General features: G+C 40.8%; 1 protein-coding gene across 1 annotated transcript in view; it reads left to right on the plus strand.

Moving 5' to 3' along the window:
* The first annotated feature begins 4307 nt into the window (after positions 1-4307).
* siah2l (seven in absentia homolog 2 (Drosophila)-like) overlaps positions 4308-26625 on the plus strand; it is a 45704-nt gene continuing 23386 nt past the window's right edge. The window contains exon 1 of the mRNA XM_078412384.1: positions 4308-4915. Coding sequence (XP_078268510.1) covers positions 4508-4915 — 408 coding nt within the window. The 5' untranslated portion in view covers positions 4308-4507. The remainder of the gene's footprint in view (positions 4916-26625) is intronic.

Below are 26625 nucleotides of genomic sequence, written 5' to 3' on the forward strand. Positions count from 1 at the left end.
GTACACATTTCAAAAATAGCACTGAGTGCAAGTCTTGTGATACATGAGCATACATTGAAAGTTCAATGTGATACAAAACAGCCAGTTTTAGAGATACTGATGATTCTGGTAAATAAACAAAAATTCCATTAATGCGCAGTTGGCAGTTTGTTATTTGTGGAATTTCCGATTAGGGTTTAAATACAGAATGCTGAAATTTTATTTTCTAAAATTGTGTTTTCTTTTACATATACGTCATTTTTAACATTTCCTTCAAAGTCAATTTCCCTATGATAGATTACAATTACAGTACTTTAACTCTGCAGACAAATATCGATAACTTGGCTAAGTAATTATATTGCATAACATTGAATTAATTGAGTTTAACCCAACACTAATCACTGTTACATCTATTTCTGGACATCACAAAGTTCAACTCATCTTTCTCGCAGTTTGATTGTTCACACTCAAAACTTTCTTGAATAATGCAATGCACAAGATTAATCCACAGCATGATTTTCAAACTCACTGTTCTGAAAAAATGATAGCTCTTGTTTGCTCACCGTACATCAGTTTATTCCAACCTTGTTTCCCCTAAAGCTGGGCTACTCAAAGGGGCAACAGACAAACTGCACTCTTAATTCCTATTGTGATATACTGTATGAGCTCCTGCAACCTCAAATATAGCCTCTGTGGCTTTGAGGATGATGCTGGGTTTGGCAATGACCTCACTCGCAGTAGGTTGGACATGTATATATTTTATTTACAGTGCTAACAAAGTCGAGGACCATATTGGGGTACTGTGTCTCACTGTCGGCGCAATGACGTTGACGATCTCAGTCTTGTCTTGGCAACTCAGTTCTAGTCTTTGAAGGAGGAGGCGTGGTGATCTCAGGCTTCTCCCTGCAGCTCACACTTGCCTCAAGAGGAGGTCCTGATTAATGAATCGGTATAGGATGAGACCAATCATTTGATTGAATAGTGTCAGAACAACAACCTTACTCTCAACATCAGAAAGACCAAGGAGCTGATTGTGGACTTTAGAAGAGGATCAACAAACCTGTCTTCATCGACGGGTCGGTGGTGGAGTCAGCAACTTGAAGTTCCTGAAGATCTATCCTAAGCCCAGCACATCAATGCAATCATATAGAAAGTCCATCATTGTATGTACTTAGATTAAGGAGAATCAGTATGTCAATGAGTACTCTCTTGGACTGCTATAGGTGTACGGTGGAGCGCATTTCAGCACAAATCAATGCTGTAATTTACAAGCTGCTAAATGAATTAGTGCTATTGCAATCTCCCAATGGAGTTACAGACTATAAGGGAATCTCTGATGACAGGGAGATCTCCAATGGCAGGGGAATCCCCGACTCCTCACAGAGGATCCCAGTTCAGTAGATACCGTGCCAGGAGACAACGGGGAGCCCTCCATTGTGTCCAGAGAAGTGGCTGACAGGGCGGCTTGCATGTAAGACTGAAGTCCACCCCCACCATTCTATTGGCAGTGCACAGTGCTTAGAAAATAAAGTTGAGGACTGAAGGCCAAGGATGTTTTATCAAAGAGAGGTGAGAGAATGCCATGTGCCCTGTTTTAGAGATATGGCTCCCCAGCTTGGACCTCCAACCCGAAGATTCAAAGAAGTTTTGTTTAGTTTAGAGATACACCGTGGACAGTCCCTTCAACGCACCGAGTTCGCGCCAACCAATGATCACCCTTACACTAGTTCTATCGCAAACGCATATTGGAAGAACAGCGCATATTTCGCTTGGGCAGCTTACAACCCAGTAGTATGAATATTGATTTCTCTAACTTCAAGTAACCCTTGCACTCCATCACCCTCCATCACTCCCCCACCCTAGCTCTCTGACTAGTTTCACAGTCCTCCTGATTAATTTTATTGTTTGTGTTCCTGTTGTCACCTTCCCCTCAGCCAACAATTCTACATTTCCTTGAGCATTGTCTGCTTTGATATACCGTTTTCACACCTTACATTCTCTTTGAAACCCTTCCCTATCTCTAGATTCCTTCTCCCCTGACTCAATCCGACGAAGGGTCTCGACCTGAAATGTCAACCATTCCTTCTCTCCAGAGATGCAGCCTGTCCAGCTATGTTAGTCCAGCATTTTGTGTCTACTGAGGACACAAATGTTTATGAAGCTTTTAAAGATAGTGTTTGGGTGAGATCTAGTAAAATTAGTAAACACATTTTAATATCAATTAATTTTATTGAACTTCAAACAAAAATAAAATCAGAATAATCATTGTAAGTTTACATGCAAATTTGAAAAGCAATTAGGAAGCTAAACGTTTGTTGACCTATAATTGCAAGGGGATCACTCCAGTTATACAGAGCCCCAGTAAGATTGTATCTGGGATACGGTGTAAAGTCTGGTCTCCTTGCCAAAGGGAGGATGTATCTGCAAAAGAGGAGTGTGGTGAAGACTTGCCAAATTGATTCCTGGAATGACAGATGAAAGATACGAGAGATTGTACGAGAGATTTAGCAATCTGGATCTACACAGTCGAGCTTTATTTGGAAACAGGTGTGATGGTCCCAAATTAAGATCGATCATTCAGGACAAAATTGAGAAGAAATTTTGTCACTCAGGCTAGAGAATCTTTGGAACACTCTATCCAACAGGACTGTGACCGCAAAAAGTACAATCAAAATTTATTCGATGTTTCGATTTAAAAAAAAACGTAACTGCAATTTAGTGGAATAATATATTGGGTACAAGTGGTTATTAAGATAACATCTTTCATTTCCCAAACCATTTTGACTGCTCTGATATGAATGTTGCAGAGTTTCTTCCGGCTACTCCACAACAACATGGAGACCTTCAAACGCGTATATAAAATTCAAAACTGTTTTCAGGCATTGTAACTCATCAAAACCTGCAAGATAATTTTCAATCCTAAATGTTCACATAAGGCAAAGTTCTGGCAGTCAAAATCCTCTGAGGAAAACTATTTTAAAGCTGATATGTTACGTGTGATTTCTTTGACGACAGAATAAATCGAATCGGACTCTCACCTTTAATTATAACTATCAGGTGGAGAAAGTGACGTTTGCTTGACAAGTTGTAGCTGTTTCCCCACCCCTCAACCGATTGATTATATTTTACACCAATGAATAATGGGTTCTTTGAAATGATTAGCAATCGATATATTATTTGTTTCTATGGTTCGTCTTCACGAGTTTTTGGCTGATGTAAATACGATGACAACAATTTTCTCAACATTTTAAATAATGACCACCTCAAATATCAAACCATTCATTTACTAGTTACTTATTTTTGTTATAAAAAGAGATATAATTCCACAAAATGACAACTTCCAATGGAATTACTCGCAATCACACACAGGGGTCAAGGAAAAGAACATGACAACAAAGATCCGAATACCAAACGGCCACGGCATGGCCTCGAAGATAGACACAAAATGCTGGAGTAACTCAGCGGGACACCCAGCATCTCTGGAGAGAAGGCATGGGTGACGTGTCGGGTCGAGACACTTCTTCAGACTGAGATTCAAGGGAGAGGGAGTCTAGAGATATGTAAGGGTAGGGTGTGAAAACGACAGATCAAAGCAAGGAAAATGTAAAATGGTTCATTGTTGGCTGAGGGGAAGATGACAACGAGGCACACAATCAGTAAAATGAATCAGGATAGTGAAACTCGACGGAGAACTAGGATGGGGAAGGGACAGAGAGGGAAAACAAGATTTACTTTAAATTAGAGAAATCAAATTTACATGGCTGGGGTGTAAGCTGTCCAAGCGAAATATGAGGCGCTGTTCCTCCAATTTGCGTAGGGTCACCTTGACAGTGGACGAAGCCCAGGACAGAGAGATCAGCATGGGAATGGGAGTTAATGCGTTTAGCAACCGAGTTACCTGAAGTTAGAGAAATCAATATTCATACCGCGGGCTAGACAGAAAATGCTGGAGTAACTCAGCGGGACAGGCAGAATCTCTGGAAAGAAGGAATGGGTGACGTTTCGGGTCGAGACCCTTCTTCAGACTCATACCGCTGGGTTGTAAACTGCCTGAGCATGGGCATGGCCTCTGCGAACTCTGGGATTTGGAGTGCGTACAATCCCAGTCCCGAAACCGAATGAGTACAGAGCGACTCATTGAAACTACGTTTCCCGAGAGGCATTGCGCGTCGGCGGGGCTGACATCTCCACTCCGCGTGACTCTGGCAGCGCTCGGAGCCGCTCGTTCGGCCGGATGGCGGTTGACCGGCGGGGCCGTTTCTGATTGGTGGCAGAAACCAAGGATATAGACCCCGCCCCCTGTTGTCGGATGAAACGCCGCAGCCATGTTTACGCACGGCCGTGAGAAGGGACGTCGGCTTCAGAAATAATAATAATAATAATAATGGCGTTAATAAGAAGGAAAAGACGAGGCCGCGCGAAATAGCCAGAGGATTTTTTATCCGTGAGGAGAGTCGCTTGCATTTATTTTTACACCGAGAGTAACGGGAAGATACCGAATGCGCGGAGGGTTGGCGCGTCTTTCGCCATGAGCCGACCTTCGTCAGCCGGCGGCGGGAAAACAGGGAAACACACGGCGGCGGCCGTGGTGGCAACGGGTGGTAGCGGTGCTGCTGGAGGAGGAGGCGGCGGAGGAGGTGGCGGCGGCGCCGCCGGTGGTAGTTCAACTATAGCAGCAGCAGCAGCTGCGACGGCGGCGACGACGGCTGCCGGAGGTTCCACCCCGCCTCAGCCCGAGCTCACTTCCCTCTTCGAGTGTCCAGTCTGCTTTGATTATGTTCTGCCCCCCATCCTACAATGCCAGGCCGGCCACTTGGTGTGCAACCAATGCCGGCAAAAACTTTCTTGCTGTCCGACATGCAGGGGCCCGCTCACCCCCAGCATCAGAAACCTGGCCATGGAGAAAGTGGCTTCTACCATCCCTTTCCCATGTAAGGTGAGTCCCTGCAGGTGCGGTGGGAAGACCAGGAACTTTTAGATGTAGTTATGCTAAACCCTGACACGTGCTGCATCAGGTGTGTTTCCGGGTCCCGGCTTTATTGGGAAATAGAAATGTTAACTGCCTTCAAACTAGCTGCAAATGTTCATAGTTGTAGTGGGTCATGTGGTCTTGATTTATTGATTCTGTGATATCGTGCGGTATAATAATATTTCGTAGTGTACTTGTCAAAAGAGGAATAGAAAAGAGTTGAGATGAATAATTAAGATCTTGAGTTCTCAAATTGATGTTTTTAAAACTAATGTTAGTTTCCGTTAAGACTGTAGGAATGTATAGGTAACTGACTTGTTTGTACTGAGATGATATACTGTTTGACATAAACGTATAGCACGAGTCTGAAGAAGGGTCTGGACTCTGAAACGTCACCCATTTCTACTCCAGTGATGCTGCCTGGCCCGCTGAGTTACTCCAACATTTTGTGTCTAACACGAATCTAATGTTTGATGATGGGTGCTTAAGGTTTGATTTGATAGTTGGGCGTTTTGATGCCAGAGTAAATATATTTTAATCTGTTATTGGTCCATTGTTTCTGTTTATGATATTGAATTGCAGTGGGTCTGAACGTCTCCCCCTCCCCCCCTTCTATTTGTGCACCACTGTTCCCCTCCATTATTTTTTAAAATGGTCACAATCTGTTTATTTACCATGAACTGGCCAGCATGGTGTTTGTAAAAGTATGTGTGTAAAAACGTAGGGGCGGGTGGGTTGAAGAGTTGGAGTGGCATTTGAGGCCTTATGAATAAAGAATAAAAAATTATGAGGCCTTGTGCTGTCGCAAATAATGTTGTTTCAATAGATTGGAAGGATGGGAACCAGGGATGTTAGCACAGGAAATATCCTTTATGCAAAAATGATATTTATGCAAAGAATTAGTGAAGAGTAGAGCAGAGTGCATTCTTCATCTGTCCATGCAGTCTTTCCCAATGATGGATGAGGATGTATGCAAATTATATACTGTAAGAAATATTTGTAGCCAGATTGAGAAATATTAGGGGAGTGAAGTGAAAATAAAGTCTGGGGTGAAAGTTTACTGCAATAATAATGGTGGAAGGTACTAGTGCTTGTGCTACATTGGGCTTGTGCTCCATTGGGCTCTTCTACGGTTAAAAATGGGGGTTAAAGTGGCAGTATACATACATGAGTAATCGCCAAACAATGGATGATATAGACACTGTGAAATTTTAGTAAAGCTGGACAGTTACTAAATGTTTGACAAAAATTAAAAAAATAATGGAGAATGCACTTCTGAATCAATCCCAACTTTGTTTGCGTGCCATGATTCAAATTCAACGGAACAGATTGTTTGATTTTTTAATCTTCCTTCTGGAAATTAGAAAGGGCAAGTAGAACGAAATCTTCAGGAAAAGACAAAAGAATATTTACATTCAATTAAAAGAAGACGCCTTCAAGTAAAAGGTGATCCAAATCAACGTAGAGGAAAGTTTGTCAACATGGGCATGGTTTAGTGGTGAAATTTCTGGAGTACAAAATAAGTGCAGTGCTCGTGTGTGAAGATGGCAAAATGGTTCCATGGAAAATATTCAAAATGCACATAACTAAAAAAAGGCTAGTCGATCCTGGTGGTTAAGTAATCGGGTGGAAGTGGCAAATGCCCTGTTTAAAACATTCAAGAGTAATGAATGGGCATTTTCTGCAAATTTTAGGTGTTTTACAAGTTACATAGATTTTGTGCTTGCGACACTTGTTGAATTAGTAATTAAATAGTTTATTTCAGTGGTGAGCATAGTCTGAGAATCCATGATTCAGAACAAAAAAATAAAGATTAGGAAATGCAGAACTAGTGTGGATTTGCTAATGGAAAGATGGACAAAGTTATCTAATGAGAAAGAAGGCACAGTTATCAATGGTGAAGCAATTACTTTCGGTCATGGTTTGGATGCCAACAGTGGAGAACCAAAGGTATCAAACGGTTGGGAGAATATGATTACAGTATTGGTGCAAGACCATGGAAATTTTAAAAAGAGAATTTTGAAAATAAAAGCTTCAATAGACATTCTAAAATTGAGGCTAGCTGAGATGAAAGAAACAAAATTGTGAAGGATGAAAATACTGTTAAAAACACAAACTGTTGTTCCTTCCCCATGCATAAACATAAGTGAGAATGCAGATCTGCCTGTTTTATTGGAAACATTGGGAGTCATAACTAGAGAACTGGCAGTTTTTGATGAGAGTTGAAGGGCTTTTTCAAACCTGCTTGAAATGTGCATATTTGACCATGGGAATGGAGTGTAGTGCATAGATTCCCTTTGAGTTAATAGAAATAGCTTAATTTCTGAGCATCCAGTATTATTAGTCCAGGAGAGAATTTTGTGGGCATTTATAGATTTGTTACAAGCATAGATTGGTTAATGGGAACTAAAGCGTGATTTATTCTTTTTATTGCTAAAAGTAGCCTGGTGTAAAAAAAAAAGGTACAGTGCATGAATTATATGGATTTCTGGAAACTAATGTGCATTGTAAAGCTTGTTTTAAAGAAAATTGTATCTATTGTATAAATGGCAGCATAATAGCAGCAGAAATGGGGGTCGAATTATAAATTTGGTGTTGGGAATAGAGTCGATGACAATACTGGAGATAGACACAAAATGCTGGAGTAACTCAGCGAGCCAAGCAGCATCTCTGGATAGAAAGAATGGGTGACGTTTTGGGTTGAGGCCCTTCTTCAGACTGTACTGGATTGTTTTTCAAACATCTATGTTGCTTCTATCTTTCAGGCAAGGTTTGTTGTCTTTATCCAATCTGGCCAATGTATAAATCTAGAACCATGGCTGACTCTTAACTGTTCCTTAATTGCGAGCAATTGGGAATGGGCAATAGAGATTCCCCTTGCCTGTGATGTGCGCACACGCCCACACGTTTAACAAGGGTTGATAAATTGGCTGTTGCATAGCATGGTAGCAACTTCTGTAGTTCCTATTTGTACTTTATTTCTGGTTCAGGGAACCTATTTTGGAAACTGTCAAGAAGATAAATGGGTCAGTGCGATGGTTGCTTCGTGAACAACTGAAATGTATTTGTGTCAAAGAACAGAAATGGGTAAAAGTTTTTAAAATAGATAGTGAAGAATGTGATTGATACAGACATGCGAGTTTTAATTCAAAATGCAAGTGCACAGGGGTCAAAAAAAAAATTTAAACACGTTTTATGACTGGGGTGTCAGTAGATGTTAATTATAAAGTACCTTGCATGAATAGGCATGAGACATCTGAGAATATGAGGTGTCCATTGATATATAATTTTTACTGATTGGGAAAACTTTTCTCCAAATGATTTAGATGGGGTTGGATGAGAATTGATTGTACAGTTAATGGCAAGAACCTTAACAGCATTGATGTGTAAAGGAATCTTGGAATCCAAGTTCATAGCTCACTGATGGTGGCAACACAAGTAGATATGGTGGTAAAGAAGGCATATGGTATGCTTGTTTTCATTGCTAGGAGCATTGAGTAGTCATCATGCAGCTTTATAGGACTTTGGTTAGGCCGCATTGGAAAATTATGTGCAGTTCTGGTCGCCCCATTACAGGAAATGTGGAAGTTTTGGGGAGGGTGCAGAGGTTGTTTACTAGAATGCTGCCTGGATTAGAGGGTTTCACCTGCAGGGAGAGATTGGATAGACTTGGATTGTTTTCCCTGAAACGTCAGAGGTTGAGGGGAGATTTAATAGAAGTATATAAAAATTATGAAAAGCATAGATAGGATAGACAGTGGGACCCTCTTTCTCCAGGGAGGAAATGTCCAACAGTGGCCATGGCTAAAAGGCGTGAGGAACATTCAATGGAGATGTGCAGGGCTAGTTTTTTTTTTACCCAGAGGGTGGTGGGCCTGGCACGCATTGCCATGGGTGGTGGTGGCAGATACGATAGTGACATTTAAGGGGCTTTTGGATAGGCACGGAATAGAGAGATATGTATCATGTGCAGTCAGAAGAGATCAGTTCACCTAGGCATTGTTTTTTTCACAAACTTATGGGCCAAAGAGACTGTTCCTGTCCTGTACTGTTCCATGTTGTCACGGGAAATGATTGCACTAAAGACTATTGCATAATTTAAGGGGGAAATTGATACTTTGTTTGAAACTAAAGGATAGATTTAGAGATACAGAGCGGAAACAGGCCCTTCGGCCCACCGGGTCCGTGCCGCCCAGCGATCCCCGCACATTAACACTATCCAACACACACTAGGGACAATTTTTTTACATTTGCCCAGCCAATTAACCTACATACCTGTACGCCTTTGGAGTGTGGGAAGAAACCGAAGATCTCGGAGAAAACCCACGCAGGTCACGGGAAGAACGTACAAACTCCGTACAGACGACACTCGTAGTCAGGATCGAACCTGAGTCTCCGGCGCTGCATTCGCTGTAAGGCAGCAACTCTACCGCTGTGCCACCGTGCCGCCTGATAGAGAACCGATCTGCAGAATTACTTTTGGATTTTTCAATCATGGCTATACCGTTAACTTTGTTTTCTCATCCTTTACGTTCCACTGACTTTTAACCATCTCACAATAGTCCGGCTTTAGCCATTAATGATGTCCCGATGTGTTCAACTCTGTATCCTTTTTGTGCATGTTTGATTTCAGTAGGACTGCAGACAAAATGTTCTACCATGCTCTGTTTTTAGTTCTAACTTTGGTTTCTTCTAGATCTGGGCCTAGCTGACCCAACAAGATCATTGTCTTTTTTCCAAAAGCTAGTTTTCAGTCCTGATACAGTGCTTTTTCCACGTCTCCTATTCACAAAATAAAATCTTGCATTTATGTAGCATTATTCAGAATCTTGAAATGTTGCAAATCTCTTTGGAAATGCTTTATTCACTGACTTATTCCCCTGATAAATGTTTTGGTATGTGTAAAACGGGAAATAAAATGGATTATTTCATGAGCTGGGGTGATGGGTAGGGGTCCCTACCTGGGATCTCTCTGAATGAACTTTGTCATCAAATCTTTCAATGTAGTCACCCTGTCTGATTTCAATTTGTGCCTCTACAAATTGGATCACTATTTGACTTTTCAAAAGTTACTTTTGGTTTTAAGACAGCATCAGGACTTTGATATTATAATTGCTATGCACTCCACCATGCGTTGTACTTTCTGATTTGGAGCCAAATTCTTCTGCTGGACGACCCGATATACAAGAAAGTAGGTGCACCAGTAGGTCCCTTGAGGCTGCCCTGCCATTCAATGATCATGGATGGTTTATGCTAGCCTCTTTTGTGCACATTCCCCATTACTCTCTTGTTTTCCTTGTTCCTGTTTTGCTCTGCCATTTCTTTACTCCTTTTTCCTCCCTGCCTATCACCTAGCCTTCCTCTCAACTGATTATCTCCCTAGCCAACCTGTTGCAGCTACACAGCATTCAATTTCTGCTGCTGTTTCACCCATTTTCCTATTTGTGTTCATCTCTGAAGTTTCACTAGAACAGTTAACCTAACTGACTCCTTATTCCGATACTTCCCTCGGCCAGTAAGCTTTTGGTGCAAGCAAATAACAGTGTCCATGTGAGTAGAATAATGGTGAATGTTACATTTCTTTTGAGTTGTGAATTATTTTTGGTGATTTATATTTGAACAGCACCCTAAACATTTTCACAGTTATCTAATTTCTTGTCAGATATTTCATGAGGAAGACATTTCCTGATCTGTATTTTCTTCCTCAACTTACTTGAAATGGATTGTCTGGTAATTTATTGGGTGTGGGATCTCATCGCACATTCTTTTGGTTGTTGTACTGGCTTATGTAACTGCAATTACAAACACCCAAAGCAATTTTTAAACTAATGATGCTGTAGAGGAAGATGTTAGTATCATAACACTCCTGTGCACTTCCATAGTCAATATTACATTTTTGACTTTGCTTATCCAGTGGGAATGCTTGCTCACTTGGGCCACAGGTAACAGCATCTCCTCGTCATGATATGTAATCTGGCCTTGTGTTTATCATGTTCCCATTACATCAATTTCTCATTTCTTGCAAGTCCACTATCTTGCTCCGCATTCAAAATTGTCAACTTACATTCACACATCATTCTGTTTCATTTCACACCAACACCTGCCAAACATATGGCATCAAGGTGTCAAGTTTTTAAAACTAATTTCCTTCAATCACCACCAAATCTTCCTGGCTATTACTTCACCATCACGTTACTTAACCTGAAGAGGGAATCTGTTGCCAGGGCTGTGGGAGGAGGCTCTGAAGACAGGCCAATATTTCATGTCCTTTAGATTTTTGCAGGGCTCTTCTTAATATTCAGCTTCTGATCAAAAAAATCAATTAAAATGCCAAATTGTGCCAAAGTTGAAGGGGGAACGGATGCACTTGCATGAGGTCTGCCTTTTTAAAGATCGTCAAAATTAAGGATACTAATTGATTTAAATCTGCTATGCAATCAAAACAATGGTTAGAATATATATTTAAAATATTGTCTCCTGTTCAATAAAGTTTAGATGAATTGTTGATTTACAAATAATAATTGAACTATAAATATTGTAAGCTATGAAAGTGGCATAAGAGAAGCTGGACTGAGGAATTGTAGCAGCACCACTAGTTGGCAGGCATAATAACAATTTAGTTAGTTTAAATCGGCTGTTTCCATTAAAGTGTTTATATAGGAATTTATAATGCAAACCGTTGTCACATAAGTGTGATTTTTTTTTATAGAAACTTAACAGCAATTAATTATTAATGGGAGTGTGCAGAGATAAAACTTTGGTTTGGTACAGGTTTATTTAAAGTGAAGTTTGCACCCTGCATAATGCCCACTTTTACTGATCAGATGAAGAAAGGAGAAAAGTTAGGACCGCCTTTTGAACACTATCATGACCTGAAGATTTAATAAAGTGTTTCACACTTTTTGAATGGGCAAGCATGGGTACCTATTACACAAAGTACAGTGAGAAATTATCTGATGATTTTTAATGGTGCTGATTGATGAATAAATATATAGGTCAACCCCAAGTTCTGACAAGGTTCTGTTCCCGAGAACTGTTCATAACCTGAACAGTTTCTGAGTCAGAATTGGCTGCCTGGCAATAAAAACATGGCCCGACCAAGAACAACCTGTAGTTAAACTAGGGCGTTTAAACCATCTACTCGCACTTCTGTTCAAGATGCAATGATTTTGTTGTTTCAAGAAGATTATTATTCATACTCTGTATTGGCTGTGCTCTGTTGGGAATAAAGGACTAGTTTATTTCATTCATACTGTATGAAGATCGAACCTGTACTATGATCCTAATTTTGCATCAGAGCCACGAACCGAGTTCCCTAATGGCAGAATATGCTTATCACCCTAGCAGCTGACAAATCTACACTGCCTGTTTCCCAAGCATTCTTTCATATATGCAGCCTGTGCATAAGTCAGGTGTTTCTAATATGCGGAGAACCTGTGGTGAATTTATCCCTTAGTTGTCTTCCAATAGTGTGTTGGAGCTCTTTTTATTTAGCTCATCATACAGATGGATTCACTGTTTAATGTCGCATCAGAGAAGCACTAACAAACAACAAAGCACTCCTTTGCCACTTGGAATCATTTGATTTAAAAGTGAAAGTTCCACCCTTGAGCCAAGCTGTGATCCAGTCCTTTGTCATCTGATTATCAACCCATCTGTTGACATTTTATTATGCATAGAGAATGATTACTCATTAACACTGAGAAGTAAGCAAACTTTACTCCCATGCTTATAACAAGAAACTGCATATACTGGTTTACATAACAGACACAAAGTACCTGAGTAACTCAGCAGGTCAGGCAACATCTCTGGAGAACACAAATAGGCGACGTGGCTATGTGGCTTCACGTTGTATGCCTTTTAACTCCTCAACTCACTGCCTTTTTTCTACTCATCTCAGGGCGCTGTCAACCTATCTGCCAATCAAACTCTACCCTAGCCTGTATCCACCTATCACTTACCAGAAAACACAGATGGATACCATGCGTGCATCTCTTCCCTGTCCCGGAGTTCTGCTCTCCCTCTGGAAGCAACAAGGCAGAGTTCCCCTGATCCTCTCCTCCCGGCATCCACGTCCAGCACATCATCCTCCAACATTTCAGTCAGCTCCAATGTGATCCCACCACTAATCGCATCCTCCCATCTCCACCCCTATCCACCTCCCGCAGAGACTGCACGCTCTGCAATTCCGTTGTTCACTCATCCTTTTTCCCCAAACCACCACACCCCAGGTACTTTCCCCTGAAGCTGCAGGAGATGTAACACCTGCCTTTGTACTTCCTCCCTGGGCTCCATCCAGCTTCCCCAGCAGGCATCCCAGGTGAGACAGGGGTTCATATGCACTTCCTCTAACCTCGTCTACTGCATCAGGTATTCCCGATGTGGGGCCCCTGTACATTGGCAAAACCAAGTGTAGACTCGAAGACTGTTTTGCTGAACACTTGCACTTAGATTGCCATGGCCTACTGGATATCCCAGTTGCTAATCCTTTAACACCCCTTCCTATTCCCGTACTGACCATTCTGTCCTGGGCTGCCTCCATTGTCAGAGTGAGGCCACAAGCAAACTGAAGGAACAGCATCTTGTATTCTGCTTGTTCAACCCAATGCTATGAACATAGAAGTTGACTAAAATTGGAGAATTCTATGAACACTCCCCTCCCCACTTCCTCCACTAAAAGTCTGTTAACCAGCTTTACATTTTGCAACTATGTATCCCTCTTGAGCTCGCACCTGTCTGTTCAAAAATTGGTCTTTCAGGCAACTGCCTTGCTTGAAGTTATCTGATGTGTTTTGTTGGCTTCCAGTTTTTTCCCCTTTCACCCTACCACAATTGGTCACAAGAAGGCTCCCAACCCGAAACGTTACCTATACCTGTTCTCCAGAGATGCTGCCTGATCCGCTGAGTTACTCCCGCACTTAATCTTTTTTGTAATCCTATGTTTGGCCTGCTTCTAGACCTAATTTCTTACTTTTCCGGTTCCTGTATTCATCTGGAAAAGTGCTTATCCTTGTGCAATATTGGCTTGAAATTGTAATTGTGATGTCAGTAAAATTTTAAAAGAAAAATGTAGAAAATCACTTTGGCGATTTCATTCTTTTTGAAAAAGTTGCTTTTTATAAAAAAAAGTTGAAGTATACACTTTCTGGATGAGATGTTCAGTAATTTTAATGGTGATTTAAATCATCATTAATGCTTAGCAAACTTTATGACTAAATGTTTGTGTATTAGAATTCTATCAGAAAGATTTAAAACTGTTACGGATCTATTTTACTTCAAATTTGCTTGATTATTGAACTTCCGTCAAATGTGTTATTTTGCATTATGCAAAATCTTAGTATATCGTAGTTTTTGTTCCTGGCTTGGTTTTTGAGACTTCAGTGTAAAGGACCGTGCAGTCAGTTTGACATTGTTATTTTTGGCTGCTCGGGAACCCTTTCCGCTACTGACAGACACTGGGGAAAAAAGGGAAGTCCACAACATGCATTACTGGAACTTTGTGGACTGTTTTTTTTTGCCTGATCAGTACAAGTGTCATTACTTCACTGCTGCACACCAAAAATCCTTGTGATCTGTGTTTCCTTTGATGTACTAAAATAAAGGGCTGTTACAAAGAGAGAATATCGGGTGATTTTGTCAGTGACAACAGGTCCAGGAAAATAAGATCTGATGTGCATTTTGGATATCGTGTGGTGCTGTTCCACTTAAATAAAGTAGTCAAGTAAGATATTTTTCTTTGTTCCAAAAATGTTCAAAGCTGAATATTTCAATATAACTTTTTTTTCCTCTGCTTACTGCAGCCTACATACTAACATAGACACAAAAAGCTGGAGTAACTCACCGGGTCAGGCATCATCTCTGGAGAGAAGGAATGGGTGACGTTTCGGGACGAGGGTCTCGACAAAGATGCTGCCTGTCCCGTTTACTCCAACTTTTTGTGTCTATTTTTGGTTTAAACTAGCATCCGAAGTTCCTTTCTACATACTAACATATCTATACATTAGCCTTCTATTCCAGCCATCACCAGTGCAAAATGGTAATCCTGTTTTTTCCATTAGATATCCAGCATCAGCAGTGCTTTGGTTTAGGATATCTTTGTCTTTGAAAGTCTGCTGGTCCCAGTAGAACAACAAAATCATTACAGACAGATTATATTATTTCAAAATGTTCATCACAAAATAGTTGACGCTTTAAATAGCCATGCTATTAGCAATATTGACCAGATATTGGAGTGTCATTTCAGCATGTCTCCTTTTCTCTACTTGTGATGAATGGGCTGTTGAATGTGAGTGTTATTGTTTAGGGAAGTCTTGCTTTTCATGTGGATACAAGAAACTGCACATGCTGGTTTACAAAATAAGCATAAAGTGCAGATGTAACTTAGCGTCTTTGCAAGTGGCAGGGTGGTATGAAGTTTAGTCCAGATAACTAGGAGTCAGTAGGTTTGTAGTAGACATCAGTTGATAGTCGGTTGCATGTGATGGAGACCAAGAGATCAACAAAGGGAAGAGAGGTGTCGGAGATAGTCCAAGTGAATTTGAGGGCAGGGTGGAAGTTAGGGTAATGTTAATGACATCAATGAATTCTGTATGGGTGCAGTAGGCAGTAGCCAATATAATAGTCGATGTACCAGAGAAAGAGTTGGGGGATGGTGCCGGTGTATGTTTGGTACAAGGACTGTTTGATATAATCCTCGAACAGAAACCCAATCAATTTCCCTCTACTAACAATCCTCCAGCTGGTGGAACTTGTCTTCATCAACATCTCCTTTGACTCCTTTCATTTGTAGTGTAGCCATGATTACTGTGGGTCTCAGCTATGCCTGCCTTTTTGTCGGTTACATTGCATAGTATTTGTTCCAAATGTACTCTGGCACTATCTCCCAACTCTTGCTTGGATTCATTGACGACTGCATCGGGGCTGCCTCATGTACCCATGCAGAACTTGTTACTTTTATTAACTTTACCACAAGCTTCCATCCTGCCCTCAGATTCACTTGGACAGTCTCTGACTCCAGCTCTTCGTGCCTTCTTTTTATGTGGTTGACAGTTCTGTGAGTGGATTCATGTTTTAAGTTCAACTTAATTACGTTTTAACCAAGTTATTTAATTGAAGTGTCTGGTGTGCTCAGGACATTGCTGCTCTAGCAGCTTTTCTGGACTATTGGATGCTCTGTGCTTTATGCAACAACTAATTTTGAAATGCACTCATAATTCATTAAGATGTTAAGCAGTAATATTCCAGTAAACTTGGTAAATGTTGTGAGGACGTGGCTAACCAAACCAGATGATTATAAAGGGAATGTGAAACCCATGGTCCCAGCTAATGGAAACAGGAGTGTGGGAATGGGAACCCCAACAAATGAATTGGGAGTTCTAGCACCAGGGCTCTGGTGAGTAGATAGGGAGCATTGCAAACATTATCTGAACTAGATGCTGAACCATTGGGATTTCTGAATGGTTGAATCGCGGAGTGCCAGTGTTTTACTATATACTACAATTATGTTGCACATTATTAGACAGAATTAATTTCTATATTACACAGACTCACTGATTTGCAGCAACTGAACATGAGTATAATTTCAGTCTGAAGAAGGGTCTCGACCCAAAACGTCACCCATTCCTTCTCTCCCGAGATGCTGCCTGACCTGCTGAGTTACTCCAGCATTTTGTGAATAAATCGATTTGTACCAGCATCTGCAGTTATTTTCTTATACATGAGTATAATTTAGTTCAGTTTAGAGATATACTTGTTAATAGGTCCTTCGACCCACCGAGTCTGTGCCAACGAGCGATCCCCGCACGCAAATACTATCTTGTAAACACTTGGGCCAATTTACAATGATACCAAGCCATTTAGCCTACAAATCTGTACGACTTTGGAGTATGGGAGGAAACCAGAGATTGTATGGGAAGAATGTACAAACTCCATACAGTCAAGTATCCATAGTCGGGATCGAACCCGGATCTCTGGTGCTATAAGGCAGCAACTCTATCGCTGTGTCATCTGGTATATTTGTCTTTATTAGGTTGTTGCATAAATCTTTAGTGTATCTCTTGCAAATTACTCTTAGTCTAATGATTTTCTAATGGTTTCAAATAACATTTGCAATTTTCAATATTTTGCTTGTGATTAAGGTTCATTTTCTTCCTGTCTGTTTAGAATTTGTAGAGTTGAGTAAATTATCAAACTAAATATGTTGGATTAGCCATATTTTCCAAAACACTGGTGCTATAAATACTGTTATTGTATTTGCCTACCGATCTTGTATGCTTTCAAACCAAATCTTTTATAAGAAAGCATATTTGTGTATTGATTTTCCATGAGATACTGGTGGGCACACAAGTTAGTTTCTTTCCTCCAAGACGATTCTAATTTTGTGAACTAGTATTTCGCATTGCATGGATGTGAAATGTAATTCACTTCAATCCATTGATTGACAATTGCAGGTAACTTTCCTGGATGGAGAGATGTTTTATTCTAATATTTTCAGAATAGATTTGTATTGGTTGCTAGTTTAAGAATGCAACTTTTCATTTACATATTACAATCTAGCATCACTGAACCATTTGGATTTAGGGAGATCAATTAGAAGAACACTTTTAGAAAATGATAATTCCACAGATGCTGCCTGACCTGAGTTACACCAGCACATTGTATTTTTATTTTGTAAACCAGCATCTGCAGTTCCTTGTGCTTGTGTCTGAAGTCCTTAATTGGTGTGAGCAACCACAATGACAAATTTTCACGATAACATAGACAAAAAATGTTCAATTTTGTATAGTTACACATGGACACTGATTCCTATGTTGTTTCAATGATTTTGATGGTCTTGATGTTATTTCAGTCAAAATTCAGGGCATTCTTTATGCTATATAATTCATTGAAAGATGCCCATAAATGGGCCAAGTATTGTATTCAAAGATGTACACAAAATGCTGGCGCATTGTATTCCATCATTATCTTATTTCCATCCAAGCTTGCATTAGTGACTGTGATGGATGTTTGTGTTGGGGTTATGTGTCTTGTGTTTCTTTTTTTTGTGTAACTGCTGGTAACATAATTTTGTTCGGTACCTCGGTACCGAATGACAAATAAAGGCTCTGTATTCTGTATTATGATCTGTGGATTTCATCAAAAAGACCTGATGTTTATACTGAATTTAATTACTTAGCATCTATAATTGTACTCGGAGCACTGAGATTGAAATCTCTGCATTCGTAGATTGATGTGTAAAGGTCACCTAATAACTTTCTTTCACACAAATCTCCCTAGGGCATGATTGCAACAGTTTCTGTGCAGCTATATTTCACTTTGTTTTTTTTTATTACCAATGTATTTTTTGAGAAGTTTGCAAAGAATTAATATAATTTAACAAATTTGTTTTTCAATGAGGTATCACAGCTGTTTAGTGATTTGTCAGGCACACATTTGAAGAATTATATTTGTGGTCTTTTAATAGATGATGGAAGTCTAGTATTCTTGTGGCAACAATCAGAATTTGTTTTGAGCATGCATTAACTGACAATTTCAATATTTCTGTTTCTCTGTAGCAAAAAAGATTGAATTTTGTGCCTGAGGCAAATTTTAAATGTGTTTAAAAAAAAAACATTGCCATCTAATCATCAAATGAAAAGTGCAATATAATTGTAAATTTTCCAAAGTTAAAGCAGCAAAATGGAGCGAAGATTCTACAGTCACCTCTCATTTTATGCACTGGTTACGTTCTTGAAAAGCTGTGTGTATCTCAAACGTGTAAATTAAACATTTTACGATAAGAATGTAGTAGATAGTACAGGTTAGTGCACAAATCATACTTGGCTATCACATAATAAAATGTTCCATTATGACTGCCATTATTCTTTTATCTTATTAATAAAGAAAAAAGTTAAAAAAAAATTAACAGTAAATGAATAGGTTTATTGGCCAAGTATGCAGATACAAGGAATGTGCCTTGGTGCTCCGCTCACAAATGACAACACAAACATACAGTTAACAATTAAGAATAAAGCATAAACACATCAAAACAATAAGGATACACCGTTACAGTCTAAACATGTGGGTGAAAATAAACCAGAGCAAAAAAGAGACTACAGACTTTGGTTATTGAGTAGAACTATCACTTGCGGGGAAAAAAAGCTGTTTTTATGTCTGGCTGTGGCTGTTTTGACATCTTAAAAACATCTTAAAAACATCTTAAATATACATTGTTTATTTAAAATATCTTTTTGAATGTAAATGCCAACACTGGGATTCTTCTAGCAACGTGCTTCTGCAAGCCGTCACTGTTGTACATAACAATACCTTGCCAAGCATATGCTGCTAGGTGTAAATTTGAGCAAATTATTTCAAAAATACAAGTGCGTAAATTAGGCTATGGTATTAAACAAGTGTTAGTTCAAAAGTTGGGGGGGGGGGGGGGGGGGACGGGACATTGTTAGTTAGTGTGAATTCAATGTAAATATATTTCAACAAATTGCTAGTAGCTGCTGAACCCAATTTTAAAAGAAAATAAGACAAAGTGGACCCATTGGGCCCAAAGCTCTCCTGCATTGGTGCAGCACCCTGTCCTTCCCCTCTCTCCTCAACCCCCCCTCCACTCTCCCTTCTCAATAGTCAATAGTCAATTTATTTGTCACATACACATAAATGTGCAGCGAAATGAAAGATTACCCACAGTCCAACAATAAGACCAATAAAAAATAAGCAGTAACACACACAATCATAAACCAACACCGAACAAAAAGAAACATCCATCATAGTGTGTCTCCTCCAGTCACCTCCTCACTGTGATGGAAGGCCAGAATGTCTTTTCTCTTCCCCTGCCGTCTTCTCCCACGGTCAGGCTGTTGAACTTGCCACGTCAGGACGGTTGTGGCTCCCGACTTCTTCCCCCCTCCCCTCCTTTTAAACTTTAAAATGTGAATAACTGAAAAAATATAACACTGATTTCAATAAAACTACTTGCATTATCACCAAAGTGACAATGGTGAGTAAGGTGGGCCTAAAATTGTCGCACGATCGTGTACCGTTTTGGCTGAAGTTCAGTCACAAGCAAGAGTTTAGGTATATAAATAAAGAAAACTACACTCCTTTTCACCACCGGGTGGTGCCGCCAGCACTGTCTGGCTCGCCAACAGTCTGTCTGTCTGTCATTTCTACTGTTTTTATTATTTTAAGTATGTGTTAAAAGTATGTTTGAGTGTTTCTTGGTTTGCTTTATGTGGGGGGGGGGGGGGGGGGGGGGAATTGGGGAAACTTTTTTTCAATCTCTTACCTTGACGGAGATGCGATTTTTCTCCAGATCGTATCTCCGTCCCCACCGTGGCCTAACTTTGAGGAATTGGCGGCCTTTCCTGGAGACCAGCCCGGCACTTCATGCCGCGGGCGCGGCGCGGACTTTGACATCGTGGAGCTTGTGATCCTTTGCCGAGGGTCAACTGTGGAGAGCTCCAACCGCGGACCCTGTGGACTTTAACATCGTGAAGCCCACATGGCTTCTGGTAAGAACAGGCCGACTCAGGAGCTGAGAGTGTTTCAATCCGTCCTGACGCCGGAGTTTCGATCATCGCGACGCAAGGGCCTCTGACAGTCAGCAGCGGCGACTGCAGATGGTTCAACAGCCCTGACCGTGGGTGAACAAAGAGGAAGCTGATTGAACTTTATTACCTTCCATCACAGTGAGGAATGTGGAATCCGCTGTGGTGGATGTTTATGTTAAATTTTATTTTATGTGGCTATGTGTCTTGTTACTTTTTACTTAGTATGGCTGTATGGTAACCCAAATTTTACTGTATCTTAATTGGTACATGTGACAATAAATCTTGAAATCTCTTGAAATTGTTGCTCAGTTGAACTTGAGAAGAGTTGAATTTGCCACCGTTTCTTGTATTTATAATGTTAAAATAGAAAACCTTTTAAAATGGAACTTATTCCTCAACTCTATCTTCCAGCTGTCCCTCCCCTTTTTTGTAACTACATTATTAGTGAGTTAAAGTTACTATCTTGATGGAAGGAATTGGTTTTATTGTTGAAACAGTTAGAGGATGATACAGTGGATCTGATAGTCGACAAATACCCTTAAGAACTTATGGAAGAAGGAACTGCAGATGCTGGTTTAAACCAAAGATAGACACTGTAAGCTGTAAGCTGGTTGTAGGGTGAAAATGAGAAGCCTGTGCGACTTGGGTGGGGAAGGGATAGAGAGGGAGGGAATGCCGGGGCTGCCTGAAGTGAGAGACATACCACTGGGCTGTAAGCTGCCCAAGCGAAATATGAGATGCTGTTCCTCTAATTTGCATTTAGCCTCACTCTGACAATGGAGGAGACTGAGGACAGAAAGATCTGTGTAGGAATGGGAAGGAGAATTAAAGTTTCCAGCAACCAGGAGATCAGGTTGGTTCACGGGGGTTGAGCGAAGGTGTTCCGCGAAACAATCGTCCAGTCTGCATTTGGTCTTGCCGATGTATAAGAGTCCACATCTTGAACAAGGGATACAGTAGATGAGTTTGGAGGAGATGCAAGTGAACCTCTGCCTAACCTGAAAGGACTGTTGTGGTCACTGGAATGAGTCGAGGGAGGAGGTATAGTGACAGGTGTTGCATCTTCTGCGGTTGCAGGGGAAGGCACCTGGGGAGAGGGTGGTTTGGGTGGGAAGGAATGAGTTAACCAGGGAGTTGCAGAGGGAATGGTCTCTGCGGAAGGCGCAAGGGGTGGAGATGGAGAAATGTGGCTAGTGGTTTCCCATTGGCATTGGCGGAAATTTCGGAGGATTATGTGTGGTATGCGACGGCTGATGGGGTGGAATGTAAGGACTAGGGAGACTCTGTCTCTGTTGCGACTAAGGGGGAGCAAGGGCGGAGCTGTGGGGTACTGAGGAGACACGAGTGAGGGCCTCATTTATGATGGGAGAGGGGAACCCCCGTTCCCTAAAGAATGAGGATATCTCGGATGTTCTAGTATGGAACACCTCGTCTTAGGCACAGATGCGGCGTAGACGGGGGACTTGACTGGTTAAGTAGAGTGATTAAGCTGTTTTGCCATTTGGTCTGAGTATATTAGTAGTTAAAAAAACAGGCATGCATGCCCAAAGGTGAGATGAACGTTAGAGGGATGCAAAGCGTCTTAAGTATTAGTTATCCTCTAGCTCTCCATTTTAATCCATTTGAGCCAATATGAAAAAAATGAAAACATCAGGATGTGAGGAAAGAACTGCAGATACTGGTTTACACAGAAGATGGACTCGAATTGCTGGAGTAACTCAGTGGGACAGGCAGCACTTCTGTATAGAAGGAATGTGTAACGTCTCAGGTTGAGACCCTTCTTCAATGGATGGAGTATATTTAAGAAAATCTGGGAAGTTCCAAGCATCGTAGACTTGCTCTGAATGAGAGTTTTAGAACTGCAGAGGAATGCCTCGGGCAAGAAGTATGTAGAAACAAGATAAAACGCTGTGATTAGCTGAAATTGCGATGTTGCGCATATCAAAGGAGACGTCCAAGGTGTGACAAAATAATGAGTTGCTCGATTGTTAAGTAAAACTTCACAGGAAGACAAGTCTGATCCAGACAGGTACTGGTGCCAGAAAGCATCAAAGAGTATCAATCATTGCAGGGAAACACGTCAAGGCATGTCCTAAAACTAAGGTATTTATTCACAAAATGCTGGAGTAACTCAGCAGGTCAGGCAGCATCTCAGGAGAGAAGGAATGGGTGACGTTTCGGGTCGAGACCCTTCTTCAGACTGATGTCAGGGGGGCGGGACAAAGGAAGGATATAGGTGGATATGGGTGGAGACAGGAAGATAGAGGGAGATCTGGGAAGGAGGAGGGGAAGAGGGACAGAGGAACTATCTAAAGTTGGAGAAGTCGATGTTCATACCACTGGGCTGCAAGCTGCCCAGGTGAAATATGAGGTGCTGTTCCTCCAACTTCAGGTGGGCCTCACTATGGCACTGGAGGAGGCCCATGTCAGAAAGGTCAGACTGGGAATGGGAGGGGGAGTTGAAGTGCTCGGCCACCGGTAGATCAGTTTGGCCAATGCGGACCGAGCGCAGGTGTTGAGCGAAGCGATCGCCTAGCCTGCGCTTGGTTTCGCCGATGTAAATATGTTGACATCTAGAGCAGCAGATGCAATAGATGAGGTTGGAGGAGGTGCAGGTGAACCTTTGTCTCACCTGGAAAGACTGTTTGGGTCCTTGGATGGAGTTGAGGGGGGAGGTAAAGGGACAGGTGTTGCATCTCTTGCAGTTGCAGGGGAAAGTGCCCGAGGATGGGGTGGTTTGGGTAGGAAGGGACGAGTGGACCAGGGAGTTACGGAGGGAACGGTCTCTGCGGAACGCAGAGAGGGGAGGGGGTGGGAAGATATGGCCAGTGGTGGGGTCCTGTTGTAGGTGACGGAAATGTTGGTGGATGATTTGTTGGATCCGCTGGCTGGTGGGGTGGAAGGTGAGAACGAGGGGAATTCTGTCCTTGTTGCGAGTGGGGGGAGGGGGAGCAAGAGCGGAGCTGCGGGATGTAGAAGAGACCCTAGTGAGAGCCTCATCTATAATGGAAGAGGGGAAGCCCCGTTTCCAAAAGAATGAGGCTATCTCTGACGCCTTAGTGTGAAACATCTCATCCCGGGCGCAGATGCGGCGAGACGGAGGAATTGGGAGTAGGGGATAGACTTTTTGCAGGGGACCGGGTGGGAAGAAGTGTAGTCCAGATAGCTGTGCGAGTCAGTGGGTTTATAGTAAATGTCCGTCACTAGTCTGTCTCCTGTGATGGAGATGGTGATGTCCAGAAACGGGAGGGAGTTGTCGGAGATAGTCCAGGTATATTTAAGGGCAGGATGGAAATTGGAGGTGAAGTGTATATCCTGCCCTCCTAAAACGAAGGGCTTTGTTTCAAGGATGCTGGTGATGTAAGAGGTATGGGAGCTCCCCCCCCAACAAGTATAAGTAAGCATGGCTTTGGATCAACCTTTGTGTGGGACCACGATGGACATTGAGTATGTAATTCATACTCGGGTTTGCTCACCCACACCCGCATGCATGAATAAAAAGGCATCGTTTCATTCATAATTTGTCTAATGTGGTTTGTTATCTAAAGGCATGGACTTTAACATGAGAACAAGATTTCATAAATGTAGAAAACCCTGGTATTTTTGCCAATGTGAAATGAAATAGATGAGGCGGACACTCCATAGTTTGTGGCTTGTGATAATTAGTAATGGCATTGTCTTGTATAGCTAACTTTGCTATCACTGACTGTTCTGATATGTTCCCAAAGCCAAGCAGGATTTTGAATTGTGCTGTGAGGCAAAGCATAGTCAATACTGCATTCTAAATTTAAAAAAAATATATGGTGGTTTCTGGCTGACTTGATACCACAACACCCAAAAACAAAAGAACCATTTGGACCAAATTCGGTGAACTGAAATAATGTACATTTGTTTAATCACTGGCACTTGGCTCAAATCCTAGTTCGGTGAATGTATTGTGTTGAATTGATTAAAGTAGAGATTGATTGAAGAATCTGTGCCAGTTCAGCCAAGTGACAAGGCTTGCTACTGGCTTAGAAAAAAGCTGCCCCAGAGTGAACTCCGCTTCTTGATTACAGCTTTAGGGGATTGTTGGTATTTGGAAATAGTGATTTCATTAAGTTCATTTACCAATCACTTTGGGAGAAGTGTGTGCATGTTTTTTTTAAGTTGACATTATTTAACAAAGAATGAAATAAAATTTGGGATGTTTCAATGTGAGGAAGTAAAAATTGAAAATTGTTCTAGAATTATATACTTGAACTATACATGGAAATGCTTAGTTCATAGGTTGATATTATGGTGTAATTACTGAAGATAATTGCTGCACACTATCAATATGTGCTTTGTCTCTTAGTCTGATGATTAGCAATTTTGTTGAAGCTTGTTTAAAACAAAATGGACAACTAATACCATTCACTTATTGTTAAAAGTTTAGTAAATCTTGAAGCTTACTATCATATTGATCTCCTGATCTCTATGCAGTTTCCTTAGATGGTCCATCTTGGACCTCTGGAAGAAGAGTCGTTTGATAGCAAGTGAAGGTCAAATAGTAGTCACAAATTGATGGTAATATATAAATTTGAGCTTTGCATTGACCTCTGAAAGGAAATTATATAAAAGCTATCTTGCTAGTATACTGTCTGCCTTGTCTTTCCAAGAAAGAACAACTGAAATAACAACAATACTACATCAGCTCATTTCCCAAATATGTTCTTTTGAAAAATCATCTAAAAATCGTATAGGTATGATACCAATTGAAGTAGACAAAATCGAAATGTTGAATTCTCTGGAACTGCCACTTTTGATTGTCAAATTGATTGCTTAGTTGTAGGTTGTAAATTGGAGGACAAATCACAGGTTGCCGATTTTCCACTAAACCGAATTCTGACAGTCTTTCAACAGTCAATAAATGTTACATTCTTAAGAGTTTAAAAATATAGGAATAGGCCATTTATTTCATTAACTTAAATCATGCCTGATCTATACTTTGGCTCTAGAGACAATTATTTAGTGTTATTGGACATTTTGGGATTGGACTTTATTTGGGGAGATAAACTAAAAAAAAATGAAGAGTATATATACATGAAATTTATGTAGACTTTATTGTAATCTGATTAATAATTGTCTTTGGTCTCTATCAGAAATAAGTTAATCCCTTGGTTTATTGGGCTGTTAGCTGAACAGTCCACTCAATTTGTGCCATTTGAAGAACACCTAGGTTTTGTGCTCAAAATAAATTGGAATAAATCTGAAATATGATTTGTTCACAATTACACAATTAAAATGGAATTCCTAAAGAGGCTCAATAATAAAATATTATGTTTGGATTTTAATATATTGAGTATTGCAATCAGTTTCTGTTTGTAATGTAATTGGCTTTGTTTGATTCCAAGGATGGAGTGCAGTTGCATGCTAATTGTTCAGTAATGATTTGTCTTAATTTTGGCAGTTTATGACATTGAGCTTGGTTCTAAATGGTAATATTTACATTTAATTTGGAAACTCGCGACATGGGTTACTTTAGGTTTCAGTCGCGTTAAATATGTTCTTGCTAAATGTTTTTCAAGTACTTGAGTTTTGTTTGGTTGTTCACTTTCTGTGTATTAAATTGCTAATATCCTTGGAAATAGCAGGGTGGGTGCAATGTAGTGGAGAATACCTAGGACTATTGTCCTTTGAATTTGTGCTGTTTCGGTCAAGCAGTCCATCCACAATCCACGCAGACATAGCTACAACGCCATCTTTAAATTCATCAACAATGACTTTTTTGGGGATGAATAGCGGGTAACGACGAGTCAGAGTAGAGGAGGGGGACCAGTAATCTGCTGAGTGATACACAACAACAATCTCACACTCGATGTAAGCAAGTCCAAGAATCTGGTTGTTGACTCTAGGAAGGGAAAGCTGACGGACCATGCACCTGGCTTCATTGGTGGGATGGCACTGAAGACAATTTCCTGTGTTGCATTTCTGATCATCTGTCCAGGGCCCAGCATATTAGTGCAAACACAAAGAAAGCCCAAGTGTGGAGAAGTCAAGAAAATGCCTTGATTTACTTGAAAGTTTGAGGAGATTGAGCTTGTTGCTGATTACCCAATCAAGCTTCAAGTATATGATGGAGAGCATACTGACTTGTTGGATTACTACCTGGTG

Source organism: Rhinoraja longicauda, chromosome 15 (assembly GCF_053455715.1).
Source record: "Rhinoraja longicauda isolate Sanriku21f chromosome 15, sRhiLon1.1, whole genome shotgun sequence".
In the NCBI taxonomy this organism is placed as follows: Eukaryota; Metazoa; Chordata; class Chondrichthyes; order Rajiformes; family Arhynchobatidae; genus Rhinoraja; species Rhinoraja longicauda.